The following is an 18349-nucleotide window of genomic DNA, read 5'->3' on the forward strand; positions in this document are numbered from 1 at the left end:
GTGTTCTTGTGGAGTTCTTGAAATTGGAAGTTAGCTTATGTTCTCCAATATAATCACATGTGGCTATACCAAAATAAAAAAAAACAAAAATAATAGACTTTTTTTCAATAATAGACTTAGCTCAAAAAAAAACTTTTCCAATATTGAAGCTTTGAAAATGGGGTTGTCAGCTCTGAACATTGATAAGCAAATCAATCTTCTAATGTACCAATAGAAAATGAAACACTGCAAACTGTATCATACAATGTAGCATATTTTAATTATATTGAACTCTTCAAACTGACATGACTGTTTTTTGATAAGTTATGATTTCCCACCACAACTGATTGTCAGCCCATGAACCACTTTACAATTAGAAACTGTACATCATTAGATCGTATAAACCTGGCAAATATTACTAATACAATTTTTTTTAATTAACAGTTTACATCAATATTATACAAAACATTTTTCATCACACAAATTTCACAAATATTCTTTCAAAATTAGTAGATCACAGAGAACCAATAAGGCTTGCAGTTTTATAGTAAAACAAATAACATTACTGACAACATGGAGTTTATTACCTGCAGATGTTTGGTCACTTGATTTACAGATACTTTGGTGCATATGTCAGCTATTAGTTAGACATTAATGTAATAAAAATCACTGACAATAGCTTTACCTTTCATCGAAACAGACTAAACTTGGGCACTGAAAATCAAAATAGGTGTGTATCCATACTTAATAATTATGTCTGGCAAGATTAATAACACCTTCACTAAGTAATTAACAGAATAAAATTAAAATCACTTAAAAGATACAGAGGACAGTTTAGGGGCATATTAAGGTAAAGTGCAACTTGTATTATTGGATTTGTCTGCAATCCTGAGATTTGCAGCATGATCAATTCCCCATCTGTCCAGAAAATAGAGCACAATTGAATTCAATGAAGAAATCACTTGTTCAATAAAATTTCCTTTTCCAACTACCATGAACGTAATGCTGAATTCAAGGAATTACAATGGTGTAAAATAATGTTTCCAGTTGTCTCTGATATTCTTGTAAACATCTATTGTATTTTATACATTGACAATTTCATTCTTGCTTATTCATGGCACTTTTCTCTCTCCCTAACTGAAATTGGTGGCTTACTGAGTCAGATGAGAGGGCAATTAAATGCTACCTTTTGGCCAGACTGTTACATTTCTTTCCTTGAATGGTATCAGTGAAAAATAAATCTCAAGATTGTATGGTAACATATATTACCTTTGAAGCAAACCTGATGTGTCTTTATGACAATTTAGTAGTTTCATGATTACCTTTAATGATGGGAACTTTTTCTTTTCAGATTTGATTAATTATGTGATACAATTTATTGATTAGATGGGTTCAAACCCATTGTCTGGATAGCAGACTGGGCTTCTGGATAATAGCTCAACAATTTATCATAGTATCAGCATTTCCATGTTATTTACAACTAGAGGACATCATCTACAGTGCCATTTGGATGCAGCATATAAACTTTGTTTTTACTCACTTAATTGATATATAAAGAAAAAAAGCAATATCTAATTATCATCTAATCTTAATGGGACATAGGAATATATAATTAAAGACAAAAATGCAGAAGAGGAGTAGTGGTTGTACCATGAGTAATTACTGAGAAGGTGGATCCTGTAAGAATACTGCAGCCTACCCTCCTCAAAGCAACTTTAATTAGAGTCCCAATTAGTGCACAAAATTCTCAGCAAAACTTTGAACGAAAGATTTGTTGAGGACAACGATAGCTAAATTTAAGATTATTAAAATCGTTTAGTTCAAAATTGCAGCTACATACCACTGTAATTTTTTAAAGTTTCCTATACTTACAATTTGAATATCTGAGGGGAAAAGTTTACAAATGTTTATCGTCAAAATCTGTATTATGTGCTGCTTCCAAAGAGCTGGGATAGAAGCTCCCCGGTGTCAATAATACAAGAAAAGTAAATGGATTGTATTTCACAAGAAGTTCTCAATACCAAAGAAAATCTACCAATTTTATTGAACTGTCAGTCACTGTCCAAAACTATTGAAAGTCACTTCAAGTAATAAACCCTAAACTGGGCCTGAGGTTGTATAACTGGATAGCAGTCCACAACATAAAAAAAGTTCTCTGAAATGCCTCTGTTAGTTATTTTAGTGGATGCAGTAAAGTGTTTTATAACTTCAATATGATAGTGGAAAGAATTTCAGAGAAGCTTAACAGCAAATACCCTGTTTTATTCCCATTTCAGAGTAGGGAAATCCCTGATTCTATCTATTATCGCTTTCCTTTCAGCAAGAATAATCAACTTTTCAGAGTTCCCCGCAATTGGAGATAATACTGCATCATCCTCAAACTTAGCAAAAATAATCTGTGGGATCTAAAATGAACAAGGATATTGTACATTCTAATAACAAGTCATTATTCTGTTATATATCAAAACAGGAAATACTCTTGAAATCAGGCAGTATCTGTGAAGAACCCAACACTTCAGTTGCCTGACCCTAAATTGGGAAAATTTTGTGATGATGCAGGTTGATGCAAATTCTGAATCAGGAAAGGGAAGGAAAGAAATGAATGCCAAAGTGAGTGATTATATCCGAAAAGGATGATAGTGCAAAGTAAAAGTGGAAAAATTAAGAACATGGGGACTATATCCAAGTGGATGAACCAGCATTAAAGATAATTTTGATGATACATCAAACTTCAGCTGTGCAAGTGAATAGATGTGCATGTTGTGGGAGGTAGGGTGTGTTGAGCGAGTTTGGGCATCTGTTGTTGTAGTGTTGGTGGTGAGTCAAAATGACCTCAGACAGTCCTGTGGTTAGTGTGTGTGTGGTCAAAGAGGGACCTGAGGTAGGGACAGGGATGAGGGTCAGCCAGGGGATGGTGAAGATTAAGGCTTCCATCTAGGATCCCAGAGAATTAAAGGACCTGGGTGGACTGGAGGATTCTCATGGAATGAGATGAATCAAACAGATTGAAGAAGAATCAGATCAAAGTGCAAGGAAGGAGACATGAACCATATGATGAAGATCAGGCATGGATTCTGGGAGTAGGAGCAAATTAAGTGCAAGCCTGGAAGTTGGCTGACAGGTACCCTAATCCATCTGTGTTTTGTTGAGACCATGTTGCCATGAGAGTGGCCAGTGATGGCTGCTCCCAGAAAAATCTAGTCTACATTTCAATTTGAAGCATTGCAAGGAGAATTAAATCACTTGGGTGCAATTGATTTCAAAATTACATCAAGGGCACAACTACACTATCAAAATACCCAGAATGAGGGCTAAAAAAGAAAATTAAATAACGATTGCAGGATTTGAAATTGAAGGCATACTTATGTCGAGAAACTGCAAATGGCATCTTTGGAATCATTACCAGCAGATGTTGATTAAAAAAAACTGCAGTGGTTATGATCCACAATCATTTAACATTAATTTAGGCAAGGAGCCAATTGACACGAGTTATTTTTCCTGGAGCTTTCTTTGTAATGTGGAGAAGATGTCTACTTCTTCCCTAAACACCTTCCCGTGCAACATTTTATTTCTTCCCTTGCCCCTGTCCAAGGCACTAAACCCTTCCAAGTACAACAATGATTTAGCTGTATTTATAAGAGCTTTTATATATTCATGATGTCTCTTCAAATGTTGAAGAAACCCCATGTAGATCTAGTGTTTAACAGAACACCTCTGTGCAGTCAAAAGAGTAGCCATGATTTTCCAACTGTTAAACTTTTACACCCCTCCTCAGACTACAAATTGCCTCAGTATCCCTTCTCATCACTCTCCTTCTCCTCTTTATACTGGCCATCCTACCTCTCCACACTTGATCCTGATGCAGAGTTTTGACCCAAAACATCAACAATTTCTTTGCTCCCACAGATGAGTGCCTCCAGCACATTATTAAGCCAGATCCCAGCATCAGTAGAGTCTCTCATGTCTCCGTTGATTTTGCTAATATTGGATTATAATCAAAACCTTCATTTTTTTTCAGTTGACAATGACTTCAATCTATTAATTTTCAACTTCCAAACACACTTCTTTTGTTTCTCTACTTACCCTTTTCCCATTAACCATTTAAAAATTTCTGTTTTTACATTACTACAAACATTTTCCTCTCAACTACTCATATACTCTCTCCTTACTTAGCCGAAAGTTTCATTACCTATAGCTTTCAAAGCACTTAAAGTGAAGTTATTATTACCAATGGCCATAACACATTCAGCTTTCCTTGGGAATGACCAAATGTGGATAAATTGTAATCTATTAAAGCCTTGAAATTATCACATTAAAAAGGTTGTTATCAAATATAGGGCCATTAGTAATATGCTTTGAGAACAATCTAGCAGAACAACATTCTGATATACTACTCTGCATCGTCATTCATACTAACACAAATATACAGCCAAACTACATTTTCCAAATACAGGAAATTCTTAACAAGTTATATGATGAACAATTCAGCAAAGGTATACCAATAGTAACCTAACATAATTACGTAGCACCCTTACATTTAAAAAATTACAAAACATTCATTTTCTGAAGTATTACATGTATAATGAATCAAACTGGTAATTCAGTGTTGCACAGTCATTTATATCAGATAACAAAGTGCATATAAAGCCAATGAAAATGTAACAAAGTAAGGAACCCTGTACAAGTGCACTAATCCAAAGGCAGTCATGGCAATAACCAACAAGAGCTGTAGTCTTCCAGTATATTTCAGTAGCTTACTAAAGTGAAAAATAAAAGCCATCATTAGTTACTGGAAGAAGTAAACACTGAGAAATATATTCGCAACATATAATGTCTTACTCCAGCAAAAACTTTCAAAGTTTAATAGTAGGTAATGGTATTTTAGTGCACCAAAAACAGTAAGTATGCCGCAGAGTAATTGCTGGTGCTGAACATGGGGTGGAAGATGACTTTTTTTTTGTTCATCAAATCCTCAATCCTCATTGACATCTGGGGTTCCCTGTTCATCAAATCCTCAATCCTCATTGACATCCGGGGTTCCCTGTTCATCAAATCCTCAATCCTCATTGACATCTAGGGTTCCCTGTTCATCAAATCCTCAATCCTCATTGACATCTGGGGTTCCCTGTTCATCAAATCCTCAATCCTCATTGACATCTAGGGTTCCCTGTTCATCAAATCCTCAATGTCCCTTGACATCTAGGGTTCTCTGGACATGCTGTCATTACCATTCACCCTTCTGAAATCTCATTAACTCTTTTTAAAAGATCCCTGGAAATCTTACTAATCCCCTTTTAAAAGATCCCTATATGTCATGTTTTGCCATGTCCTGTCTAATGACAGATAAATCAGTCTTTCTCAATTTAGACACCTAATTTCCAAATTATCCTTATCCTTCTTCAAAATTACTTTGAAACTCAGCTCTGTGATGTTTACTTCACTCTACGCTGAACTGAGGTTGAAGCTGTGGGCTGCTCTGGCTGATTCAGGCTTCTTGTCTGAGGACTGACTTTCGTTCTAAATGTTATTTGCTTACGAGGGGTGATTGATAAGTTCATGGCCTAAGGTAGAAGGAGATGAGTTAGTAACTTCAAACTTCCTTCACAATCACTCAAAGAGTTGAACTGCATGTGCATATAACAAACGCTGTATAACTCATCTCCTTCTACCTTAGGCCACAAACTTATCAATCACTCCTGCTGTGGACACTTTCTGGATGTCCAAGATCCGTATGCTCCATGACTGCTGGACGAAGTGTGTAAATGTAGGAGGGGACTATGTTGAAAAATAAATGTGCTAGGTTTTCTAAAATTGACTCCTTCTACCTTAGGCCATGATCTTATCAAATCACCTCTTATACTTTTATTCTTTGCATGATTTGTTTTTTTTTTAAACTCTCTGCGCATTGGGTCTTTGACGGTCTTTTTAACATTTTTATTGTTTCCTTTGTTTTGAGGCTGCCTGTAAAAAGACAAATCTCAAGATTGTATAATATATACTTTGAACTTTGAGTTATGATTGATATTCCCAAAGTGTCTGTCCAGTGAAACATGGTCTGCTTCATTGCCCAGGATTAGGTCTAGTACAGACTACTCCTTGCAGGGATACTTAGCGCACGAGCAGATCTCCTGGATGCACTTTAAAAACACCACCCATCTAATGTCAATGCATATGATATTAAAGAGGTAAATCAGACCAAATCTTATTTGATAATCATTATTTTCCCTCTTGATTTTAAAATTAAGTATTGTCAGAGTTGAGATGCAGACTAAGAAAAGATTTTGTTTAAACTGTTCAAGAAACAAAGAATTATCCCAAAACTTTCTGATAAATGTTTTTAAAAAATCTTGTATAATTCTTGTAGAATGTCCCAAAATAAAAAGCATTTTCCATTGTCCTCCAAATAGTATGGATTAAATATTCAGGGGGATAAAAGTGATCTTTTCCACTCACAAATGCAACTTTAACATACAATTTGAAAGATGAATTTTATAAAGATCATAATTATAAAAGTAATTATAACACCAATTCTTTACACTTTCACATCAATATCTAGCTGTCTTATTTTAAATGTTCACAACTTTTTGAAGAGTTGCATAGAAGTTATCAACCTTCTGCCAAATATTCAATAAACAGCAGGAACCAATGTAAGAGCATTGTGAAACTCACTATGTACTTTGCTAATAAGTTATAAGAACAGAAAAACAAAATACCTCCTCTTAACAAGAGCTGAATGTGAATTAATGAGGATCCCCATCGTCAACACAAGGATAGATGCAACAGTATCACAAGGATCAGGATCAAGCCTTCTTGCATACCTGATTAATGATGAAACAGACATCTTTAGAGGCCCAAGAGACTGCGGATATTGGAATCTGGATCAAAATAAAATACAATTGCCGAAGGAACTCAGTTGGTCAGGCAGCCACTGTGGCAGGAACTAAACAGTGAACTTTTTGTCCAGATCACTCAACTTGACTGATGAAGGGGCCCACCTGAAATGTTTCTTCAATTCCCTGCCTTACTCTTTGAGTTCTTCCACCAGTTTGTTTTCTGAACAAAAATATTACTCTGAAATAACAAAACTGAAGTCAAACAGATCTGGTGAAAATCAAATTGAGCATCACTGAGCTATTGATGAGATGGAGCTGCTTTAGGAAATATGACCTTGTAGTGACCCAAGGGCTGGGAATTCCTATGTCCTTTCATGATCAAGAACCCATCAAGGTTAGATGATGATCCTTACCATTTCAGATCTAATGTTTCAAATATTCATGTGATATGAAGAAATCATTAATTACATCATTTTAAAATTTAAATTGGAACAGATTTTGAATGTTTCTGAACGTCAGTATGCATTTCAGAACTCTGCACCTCTGCCTAGCTGCCAAAGATGTATTCAGCAATTTTGTGTGTGGTTGCTTGTTCTGATCCACTCATGCAGCTAGGGCTTGGCACTATGGAGTCCTGTCCATTAGGTACAGGATGCTCTCAGTAAACAATTTCATCCTCTGCATCTGAAGTGCACAAGAGACGAGGTGGTAAATGTTGATTCTGAACATACTCAGTGCCATCATGTTTTGTCAGTTCATGATTTACCATTTCACAGGGAAGTTAAAAGTTAATCACACAGCTGTGAACATGGAGTGAGACACAGAATGGAGCAGATAAGGACAGTGAATTTCTCTTCCTGAAGGACATCAATAAACCAATTTTCTTTTTGGCAGTTTCATGGTTAATCATGTACTCTCCACCAGAAAAAAATTCCTGATCATTTAAAAAATGCTATTTATATTTACTAGATTTATCCAGGTGGCTCTAGTCCAGGATTTGGATGACTGGCATCATTCTAAAGGCATCAGCTACTGGTCCATTATCTGGTAATTTCAAGAAAAGCTTTAGCAACACACAAAATGTTGATTGAACTCAGTGAGCCAGGTGGCAGCTATGGAGGGAAATGCATCAACAACACCTAGATTTATCACCTGTATTATGGATGGGGAAGTACCATTTAACATTTTTTTTAATCACTAAACTTCACTGTTAATAAAAAGCAATATTTAATGTCTACAATGATATATTTGCATTCTGAAAAACCTGAATGCAATGCAGGCAAAAATAACCATCTAACTACGTTGCATGGATCCAAGTGATTTGAATGGAATACCTTGTTTAAATGGACTTTAACTCCACTACCTAGCAAAATAGAATAGTATAAAAAAGTCCTGCCAAAGGGTCTCAGCCTGAAACATCAACTGTACTTTTTTCATAGAGGCTGCCTGGCCTGCTGAGTTCCTCCAGCATTTTGTGTGTGTTGCTTGGATTTCCAGTATTTGCAGATTTTCTCTTGTTTGTGGTAGTATAAATTATTGTTCCCACCCCCCACCCCCACAACTGCTTTTTTTTGGCAAGCACATAACTAAAGTAGATATCACATGCAGGATGCTTGTAGCTTTCCTTTCACAATGCAATGCCTTTCTAGAAACTTAGACTATTATTAAATAATTGTACTAATGCACTTTGTTGCTAAATCCAATTCAAATGATAGATTTTAGCTTAATAAAATGAAATGGAAGTGATAAATAACTTCAACAATCAATGACGATTCACCATTCAGTGATGAAAAGCTTTGAGAGGTTGGTGATGGTCAGAATTAACTCCTGCATGAGGACCTGGACCTGTTGCAATTTGCCAACTGCCACAACAGGTCTACAGCGATGCAATCAGCCATGAACTACACAGAAAACAGCAATACCTACATCAGGCTGCTGTTGATTGACTACAGCTCAGCGTTCAACTCCATCATCCCCTCAGTACAAACTTCACAACCTGGGTTGCTGATCTGGACCCTTGACTTCACCAGGGCAGCACTATCAGTGCAGGAGGAAATAACCCCTTTTCCTCACTGACAATCGACAACGGTGCACCTCAAGGTTTACTTTTAGCCCACTGCTCTACTCTCCAAACACTCATTACTGAGTGGCCAGATCTAGCTCAAACGCCATCTATAAATTTCCCAATGACACAACCTTTGCTGGCACAATCTCAGATGGTGACTTGCAGGCGTACAGGAGTGAGATAGAACAGCTGGTTGAGTGGTGTCGCAACATCAGCCTTGTACTCAACGTCAGTAAGTCTGAGAAGTTGATTGTGGACTTCAAAAACAGGAAGTCGAGAAAACACAGTCAATCCTTGTCGACAGATCAGTAGTGGAAAGGTTGAATAGTCTCAAGCTCCTGTGTGTTAACATCTCTGAAGATCTATCCAGGGCCTAAAATATTGATGCAGTTACAAAGGAGGCACATCAGCAGCTATATTTCTTTAAGAGTTTGAGGAGATTTGGAATGTTACCAAAGACTCTAGCAGATTTCTACAGTTGTACAGTGGAGACCATTCTAACTGGTTGCATCATCTTCTGGTACAGAGGGGCCACTACAAAGGATTGAAAAAAGCTGCAGAGGATTGCAAACTCAGTCAGCTCCATTAAGGGCACCAGCCTCCCCAGCATTGAGGACATCTTCAAAAGGTGATGCCTCAAAAAGGTGCCATCCTTCATTAAGGATCCTCGTCACTGAGGACTTGCCCTCTTCTCACTGCTACCATTAAGGAGGAAAGACTACTTCCCCTTCGCCAACAGATTTCTAAATGGACCATGAACCAACCCATAAACACTGCCCTGCTTTTTTGCTCTGTTTGTACTACTTATTTTTTCATATTTTTGTAAAATTGTAATTTATGTTTGTATTTTTATGTATTGTACTGCACTGCTGTCACAGAACAACAAATTTCATGACATATGTCAGTGATGTTAATCCTGATTCTGACCTTCCAAATGGTTATCCTCTTGAAACATGAAAGATTCTTGTCACCCAAACTGCTAGAAAAAAAGATATCTTACCTGAGATTTTTTACCCAATAAATAAATGAAGGTGCGCTAAATAGTATGATCCAGCTCAGCAAATGTAGGATTGTAACATGAATCTTAAGAGTGTCAAGTGCATCATCAACATCTGAAACTGAGAGCAGTTTATGATTATCTAGGTTTTGCTGATCTAGTTCTTCAGCCACTCCAGATTTGTTTTCCTCTTCCTTTGCTGTGGAAATCACTGCAACTCTCTTCACAGTTTCTTGTGGTGCCTGCAAAATAATTTGTTTATTACCAAAATGTTTATTTACAAAATGTTACCAATTTGTTTATTACCACAATATTACACAAGGTAATTTAATAAGAACATTCAACTCAAAACATCATGAGACCATAAAATATTGGAGCAGAATTAGGCCATTTGACCCTTCAAATCTGCTCTGCCATTTCATCATGGCTGATCCAATTTTCTTCCCAGCCCCGATCTCCTGCCTTCTCCCCGTGTACCTCGTGCCCTGACCAATTAAGAATCTATCAATCTCTGCCTTAAATATACATGAAGACATGGCCTCCACAGCTGCCTGTGGCAAAGAATTCTACAGATTCACCACTCTCTGGCTAAAGAAATTCCTGCTCATCTTCATTCCACAAGGACACTCTTCAATTCTCAAGCTGTGCCCTCTGGTCTTAGACTCTCCCCCCATAGGAAACATCCTCTCCAAATCCATTCTAACACAGTATTTCACCATTTGTTAAGTTTCAATTAGATCACCCCCTCATTCTTCTGAACTCGAGTGATTCATCGAACGCTCTTCATGTGACAAGGCATTCAATCTGGGAATCACTTTCGTGAACCAACTTTGAACCCACTCCAGTTTTAGAATGCACTTTCTAAAGTAAAGGACCCAACACTATTCACAACACTCCAAGAATGTCCTCACCGGTACTAAAATCTGAACATTACATCCTTGCTTTTATATTCTAGTCCTCTTGAAATGAATCCGAACATTGCATTTGCCTTCCTCACCACTGACTCAACCTGTAAATTAACCTTTAGGGAATCCTGCACAAGAACTCCCAAGTCCCTTTGTGCCTCAGTTTTTTTGTAGTTTCTCTCCATTTGGAAAACAGTCTACCCCCTTTCATTTCTTCTGCCAAAGTGCATAACCATACACTTTCCAACACTGTACTCCATTTACTATTTCTTTCCCCATTATCCTAAACTGTCTAAGTCCTTGCGTAGCTTCCCTGCTTCCTTGAAACTACCTGCCCTCCACCTATCTTTGTATCATCTGTAAACTTTGCAACAAAGCCATCAATTCTGTCATCCAAATCATTGACATATAATGTAAAAAGAATCAAACCCAAGACAGACCTCCCGTGAAACACCACTAACACCAGCAGCCAGCCAGAAAAGGCTCTCTTTATTCCCACTCTTTGCCTTCTACCAATCAGCCATTGCTTTATCTATGCTAGAATCCTTCCCATCGTACCATGGGCTCATAGCTTGTTGAGCAGCCTCATGTGTGGCACCTTGTCAAAGGCCTTCTGAAAATCCAAGCACACAACATCAACTGATTCTCCTTTGTCTATCCTGTTTCTTACTTCTTCAAAGAACTCCAACAGATTTGTCAGCAAACTTTCCCTTGAAGAAACCATACTGAATGGCCTATTTTATGATGTGCCTCCAACATCTTCCCCACCACTGAGGTCAGACTAATTAGCCTGTAATTTTCTTTCTTCTGCCTCTCTCTCCCTTCTTGAAGAGTGGAGTGACACTTGCAATTTTCCAGTCTCCCAGAACCATTCCAGATTCTAGTGATTCTTTAAAGATCATTACAAATGCCTCCACAATCTCTTCAACTACCTCTTTCAGAAGCCTGGGGTGTACACAATCTGGTCCAGATGACTTATCTACCTTTAGACTTTTCAGTTTCCCAAGAACCCTGGTAATGGTAACTTCACACACTTTATGACCCCTGATACCTGGAATGTGCACCATACTGCTAGTGCCTTCCACAGTAAAGACTGGTGTAGGATACTTGTTCTGTTTATCTGCCAATTTCTTCCCCCAATTACTACCTCTCCAGCATTCTACCTCTCTTAGTAATTCTAAGTCCTTCTGCATCCTGTTTCCTCAACACTACCTGCCCCTCCACCAACCTTTGTATCTGCTGCAAACTTGGCAACAAAGCCATCTATTCCATCATCCTGGGGTCCAATATCCACTTTTTTCCTCTCTATTACACTTTACGTATCTGAAGAAACTTTAGGTATCCTCTTTAATATTATTGGCTAGCTTACTTTCATTTTCCATCTTTACCTTCCTAATTACATTTTTAATTCCCTATACTCCACTATAATACTGATACACCTGACTTTAGCTTCTCCTTCTCAGATTTCAAGGTGAATTCGATCATAATATGATCACTTGCCCTGAAGGGTTCTTATATCTTAAACTCTCCAATCAATTCTGGTTCATTACACAACACCCAATCCAGAATAGCTGATCCCCTCGTGGGCTCGACTACAAGCTGCTCTAAAAAGCCATCTCAAAGGCACTCTAGAAATTCCCCCTCCTGGAATCCTGCACCACACCCTCTGCTTGATGAGAGAACTTCAAGCTGTTAATAGAGGTTTGCCTTAATTTCAGTGAAAACGAAGATTTCAGGGGAACAAATTCCAATACAGAATCAAAATGTTGGCATATTTAAGTTAGTAATGTTGTAGAATTATTACATGGGGTTTTGCAGGACACAATCCACATGTCTGGCGTTCTTTGCGTTCTACTAAGTATGGCTGTTCAATACTAAGCTTCTAAACAAAGAACAGTCTTTCTTTTAATTAAGCTTGATTGGGATGATGAGGACAAAGAATAAATACTTTGAGAAATAATGTTAGAAAGCAATGAATGACTCCTCTAAGAATCTTAGGTCTCTGTAAGACACCTGCTCTACCTAATGGCCATCTAAAATAATTCCACATTTATCTTTTGCAAACTTTTGTCCAATTTTAGAGGGATCTGAGCCAGTTGGAACTAGCTTAGATGGGAATATTGGTAGGTGTGGACCAGTTGAGGAGTAGAATCTGTTTCCCAGCTGTATGACTCAATCAATGGCTTCTCCTTCGAAGTAGCAAGATGCCAAACATTTTTATTTAACATGAACAATATACATATTGTTTTAAGGCTATCATTAGATCTTCCCGAAATGCTGTTAAAATCATGCAGAGTTAACTGAAATCAAAAATCACCCCTTTTCCTCATATTTAATTGCAAGGTGCTTCCAAAGGAGCAACAGGAAAGCAGTGCTAAATTAACCAAAAAGTAAATTTATATTTCAGCTACCAGTCAAAATCCTACGTAATCCTAACTCTGTGGCTTATTTCTATTCTCCTTAAAGGAAAATGCCCTGGGTCAGAAAATCCTACTTCCTAATCATTTCAACAAGATTATGCTAAATGTCCAAAGTATACACTCAGTGGCTAATTTATCAGCTACCTAATAAAGTGGCCACTGAGGGTATGATTGTTGTCTTCTGCTGCTGTAGCTCATCCACTTCACTCAAAGTGTTGTGCGTTCAGTGATGCTCTTCTTTTTTAAAATATTTTAAAAAAAAATTCTACAAACAAACAACAAAATACAGCACATCCACAAAAACCATGACCGTAACAAAATCAAATTAAATACTGAGCATCAAAAGGGAGAATAATATAAAGGCAAAAGTAAACGTACACAGCAGAGGTGCACTGCTCCAAAAAAATCTCAGTCTTCAACCTGTAAGAAAGTCCAATACAGGGCCCCACATCCTTTCAAAGATGTCCCCTCTGTCCTCATTACATAGTCTCAGTCTCTCCAAATGTAAAGTTCTCTCAGCCACAGATCATATGTAGGCAGAGCCCATTTTCCACATTAACAGGATTAACTTCTTAGCAATCACCATCCCAAACAATACAGCCATTTTTTCACACTTATTGGCTGAAGATAGGGAGCTTGTTGCTCCAAGGATGACTATGAGCGAGTCTGGTTCCCACTGCTTCCCAAAAGCCTCACAGAGACAGTGAAAAATACTCAGATGCTCTTCCGCATGCCACTCTTGTAGCATGTGGTTATTTGAGCTACCATTGCCTTCCTATCAGTTTGGCCATTCTCCTCTGACCTCGCTCATTAACAAGGTGATTTGGTTTTTCACACCATTCTCTGTAAACTTTTGAGACTGTTGTGAGTGAAAATCCCAGCTGCCAAGAAACTCAAACCACCCTGTCTGGTATCATAAATCGTTCCATCGTCCAAGCTACCTAGATCACATTTCTTCCCCATTCTGATATTTGGTTAACTGAACCTCTTGACCAATTCGACATGTTTTTATGCATTGAGTTGCTGCCACAAGATTGGCTGATTAGATATTCATATTAACAAGCAGATGCACCTAAAACAGTGGCCACTAGGTATATATATATCAGATGCCTAGAGAAAAATTTAATCTTGTACTTGAAATACACATCATGCAAAATCATATCAGAATGCACTCCTCTGGAAACTGTGTCTTTACTGCTCAAGATACGTTGCAGATCCAGGTGCAACTCCAGTCAGTAAGAAAATAATCAGAAGAACAGTTGTTGCTGGAGATGTAAATAACTAAAAATGCTGGGAGCACGCAACAAGTCAAGCAAAATCACAAGAGGAAGAAGTTAATATTTCAGATTTGAGACCATTCATTAGAACTGTCAACTATGATGAACCAATGAAGGTAGGTTAGTATTGCAGTAACACTGGTATCTGTCTAATGAAAAAAAATTGCTAAAATTCATCTAATGCAAACATATTCTTATTTACCACCCTTCTCTTTATCAGAATCATCTGTAAAATGTTAAGTGTTGTGGTTGGACCAATAGGTGTCATGAACTCATTATCTCAGTTTGGATCCTGCCAAAGCCACCAAGTTCCTGATTTCACTGCAGCATTTGTTGAAAAACAGCTGAATTCCACAGCTGAGGTGACAGTAATCGTTTGACATCACAGCAGCATTCACCATATCTAGCAACAGGCCCTCATGTAAATGAACTGGGACCTAAAGACAACGGAATTGTATCAAGTGAAATGGGAAATGTGATGCTCTGCAGGAGGTATTCAGATCAGTGCCCTTGGCTAAACATCTTCCGCAATTTCCATTCACAATGTTTAAAATGGGGATTTGTCAAATTTCCATGGCATCTCATCACAGACTGATACCAAATGCAGCAAAAAGTGGACAATACTTGGGCATAGGCTGACAAGTGACAAGTAACATGCAGGCCATACAAATATCAGCAATGACCATCTTCAAAAGAATCTAATCAACCTTCGAGATAATCAACAGTAATACCATTATCAAAGCACCCATCAACATCTGAATTCTTGCCAATTAGACATTGGGACAGCCACATAATCACAGTAGTTATAACCCATATAAAATAATAGGGTTGCAGTAAGGGGGGGGGGGGGTTCAACTTCCCAAATATAAACTGGGCCCTTCATAGTGCAAGGAATTTGGAAAGAGCAGAATTTAAGTGTATCTTGGAAAGCTTTTTACATCAATGAGAGGTGAGGTTGTATTGGATCTGGTGTTGGGAAATAAGCCTGGCCAGGTGACTGACCTTTTAGTGGGTGAACAGTGACCACAACTCCTTAACTTTCAGGATAGCTATTAATAAAGACAGATATGGTCCTTGCGGGAGAGTTTTAAATTGGAGTAGGCAAGTAACAAGTGCACAAGACTGGAGCTAAGAGTTAAGTAGAAACACCTTTTTCTGGCAAGTTCACATCAGATTTTGGAGGGTGCACGGAGTACCAGAGAAGTATATTCCTGTTAGAAGGAAGAACGCAGATGGAAAAGATAAGAGAACCTTGGATGTCCAGAGAGGTGATAAATTCAGTCAAGAAGAAAAAGGAAAATCATGTAAAACTTCTGAAGTTAGGATCAAACGAAGCTCATGGGGATAAAGAAGCTACAAAAGAACTAAGGAAGGGAATTAGGAGGGGCCATGAAAAGTCCTTGGCAGGTAGGATTACAGTGAATCCCATGTCATTCTATACATACGTCATGAGCAAGAGGATAACTAGGGAGAGGGTAGGACCATTCAAGGATAAAGGGGGGGGGGGACATTTGCTTGGATATGAAGAATGTGCAAGAGGTACTTAAATAGTACTTACATTCAGTATTTCCCAAGGAAAAGGATATGAAGGACCAGGAGATCAGTGGTGAGTGTATAAATCTGTCAGAGCATTTAGTAATCAAGGAGGAACTGTTAGGCCTTCTAGTGAGCATTAAGTCCCTAGGGCCTGGGATTTACACCAGACTATTGAAGGAGGCTTGAGATAAGATTGCTGGGGCCTTGACCAGTATCTTTGTGTTCTCTCTAGCCACAGGTGAGGTCCTGGAGGACTGGCAAATGGCTAATGTTGTACCTCTGTTAAGGAGGGGTAAAGGGAAAATCCAGGTACTATACACTGGTAAGTCTCACATCAGTTGTAGGGAAGTTGCTGGAGAAAATTCATAGGGTTAAGATGTATGAGCATTTGGAAACCCAAGGCCCAATTAGGGAGAGCCAGAGTGGCTTTGTGCAGGGAAGGTCATGTCTTACCAACTTGACTGAGTTTTTTGACAAGGTGACAAGAGAGACTGATGAGGGTAGGGCAGTAGATGTTGTCTACATGAATTTTAGGAAGGCATTTGACAAAGTCCCTCATGGAAGGCTAATCCAGAAGATTAGCAGCAAATTTTATGTTTGGATACAGAACTCGCTTGTGCATAGAAGACAGAGGGTGGTGGTTCGAGCTGGATGGTTGTAATTAGTGGTGTTCCATAGGGATCTGAGCTGGCACCTCTGCTATTTGTGATGTACATCAATGACTTGGATGAAATGTAGATGGATGGATGGTACCAAGATTGGTGAAACTGTGGATAGTGTAGAAGACTGGCAAAGAATACAGCATGAGATAGATCAGTTGCAGATTTGGGCAGAGAAATGGCTAATGGAGAGAGTGCAGAAGAGGTTTACTAGGATGCGACCTGGTTTAGAGGGCATCATGGGAGGCTGGATAAATTTGTGTTGTTTTCTCTGGAGCAGCAGAGGCTGAGTGGAAATCCTATAGAGGTTTATAAGATTAGGTATGGAGCAGACAGTGACTATCTGTTTTTCAGGGTTGAAATGTCTAACACCAGAGGGTATTCATTGAAAGTGGGGGGGGGGGGGGTAGGTTCAAAAGGGAAGTGAGGGGTAAGTTTTTTTTTTACTCAGAGAGTGATAGATGCCTGAAATGCCTGAAAGAGATGTTTCCATAGGCACATGAATGTAAGGAAGATGGAGGGATATAGACATGTGTAGGTAGGAGGGATTAGTGTTTGGGTATTTTTGATTTGATATCCAGCACAACAGAGTGGACCAAATGGCCTGTTCCTGGGCTGTACTGTTCTTTGTTCCATGGCACATGCTTGGGAACTGCCTTTACGTTCTCCTCAAAGTTACACAACTTTTAAATTTCATTTAGTTCCCTTACCTTTACAACATGAAATCAAAGCTTTTAACGTCCCTTACTAAAAGTACAGGTCATTCCAGGTTACAGTTCAGGTAAAGAAATTCACACTTATAGAATTCACAAATCATGAACAAAAAATTTGACGTACGGAATAAAAATCATCTCTTAGGGATTTTATGTGAAGAAGGGAAACCCAGAGCACATGAAGAGAACTGAATTAGTTTACTAACAATTAGAGGCTGCAAAGTCACACAAAGGGTAGTCACTTAAAGCATTTACTTTGGAAACTGACAAATCAATTTCTTTGATACTTGTGCAACAAAACTTCAACAATCAATGTAGCATCGATTTTTAATTAGTTAAAACAGCAACATTCTTTTGTCTACCTACAACACGTCAGAATGCTCTTGACTACAGGCTGCATGCTTATGTGGTCACTACTGTTGAAGTAGAAGCTTTCTGTAGGAACACATCTCCACTTATAGCATGGGATTCAAAGGGAATAAAGTGTCTGCTACAGAGAATTGAGTTGCCAGTGTCTTTCTTGGAATGCAAACCCCTCCCCTGCTCACCCCATAATGTAGGGATCACTTGAACATTAAACAACAGATAGCAGTTATTCAAGACAACTTCCCATTGCCTTCTCTAAAGCATTTAAGGGTGAACATTAAAAATAAATTATCTTGCTGCTGATGCCAACATTTAATGGAAAGTTCAAAGAAAATTTTGTTTTGTTTCATTCCAGAGTTAGATTGGACAAAAAAAGACAAAAAACTAAAAGTATTTTTATAATAATCAGAATTCAGGATCACACTATTCATTAAATTTTATAAATTGAATTTTAGAATGACTATCAGAGAGATGAAAATTATCTGTATTATTAAATGGATTCAATAGACTAAATCAATACCAACTAAAGTTTTCACAGACGTAGTGAATGAGTAAATTGCCTGATGCTTTTTCTAGTAATTTTTTAACAGCATATTGCA

At 38.0% G+C, this 18349-nt stretch overlaps 1 protein-coding gene across 7 annotated transcripts in view; it reads right to left on the minus strand.

Annotated features, from left to right (window-relative positions):
- Positions 1–240: 240 nt before the first annotated feature.
- pgap1 (post-GPI attachment to proteins inositol deacylase 1) overlaps positions 241–18349 on the minus strand; it is a 129576-nt gene continuing 111467 nt past the window's right edge. For all 7 annotated transcript variants that reach the window (XM_059966934.1, XM_059966938.1, XM_059966933.1 and 4 more), the window contains 3 exons: positions 9878–10116; positions 6693–6797; positions 241–4736 (listed from right to left, as the gene is read on the minus strand). In XM_059966934.1, the coding sequence (XP_059822917.1) occupies positions 4598–4736; positions 6693–6797; positions 9878–10116 (483 nt within the window). In that variant the 3' untranslated portion in view covers positions 241–4597. The remainder of the gene's footprint in view (positions 4737–6692; positions 6798–9877; positions 10117–18349) is intronic.

The sequence above is a fragment of the Hypanus sabinus genome, chromosome 4 (genome assembly GCF_030144855.1).
Source record: "Hypanus sabinus isolate sHypSab1 chromosome 4, sHypSab1.hap1, whole genome shotgun sequence".
Classification (NCBI taxonomy): domain Eukaryota; kingdom Metazoa; phylum Chordata; class Chondrichthyes; order Myliobatiformes; family Dasyatidae; genus Hypanus; species Hypanus sabinus.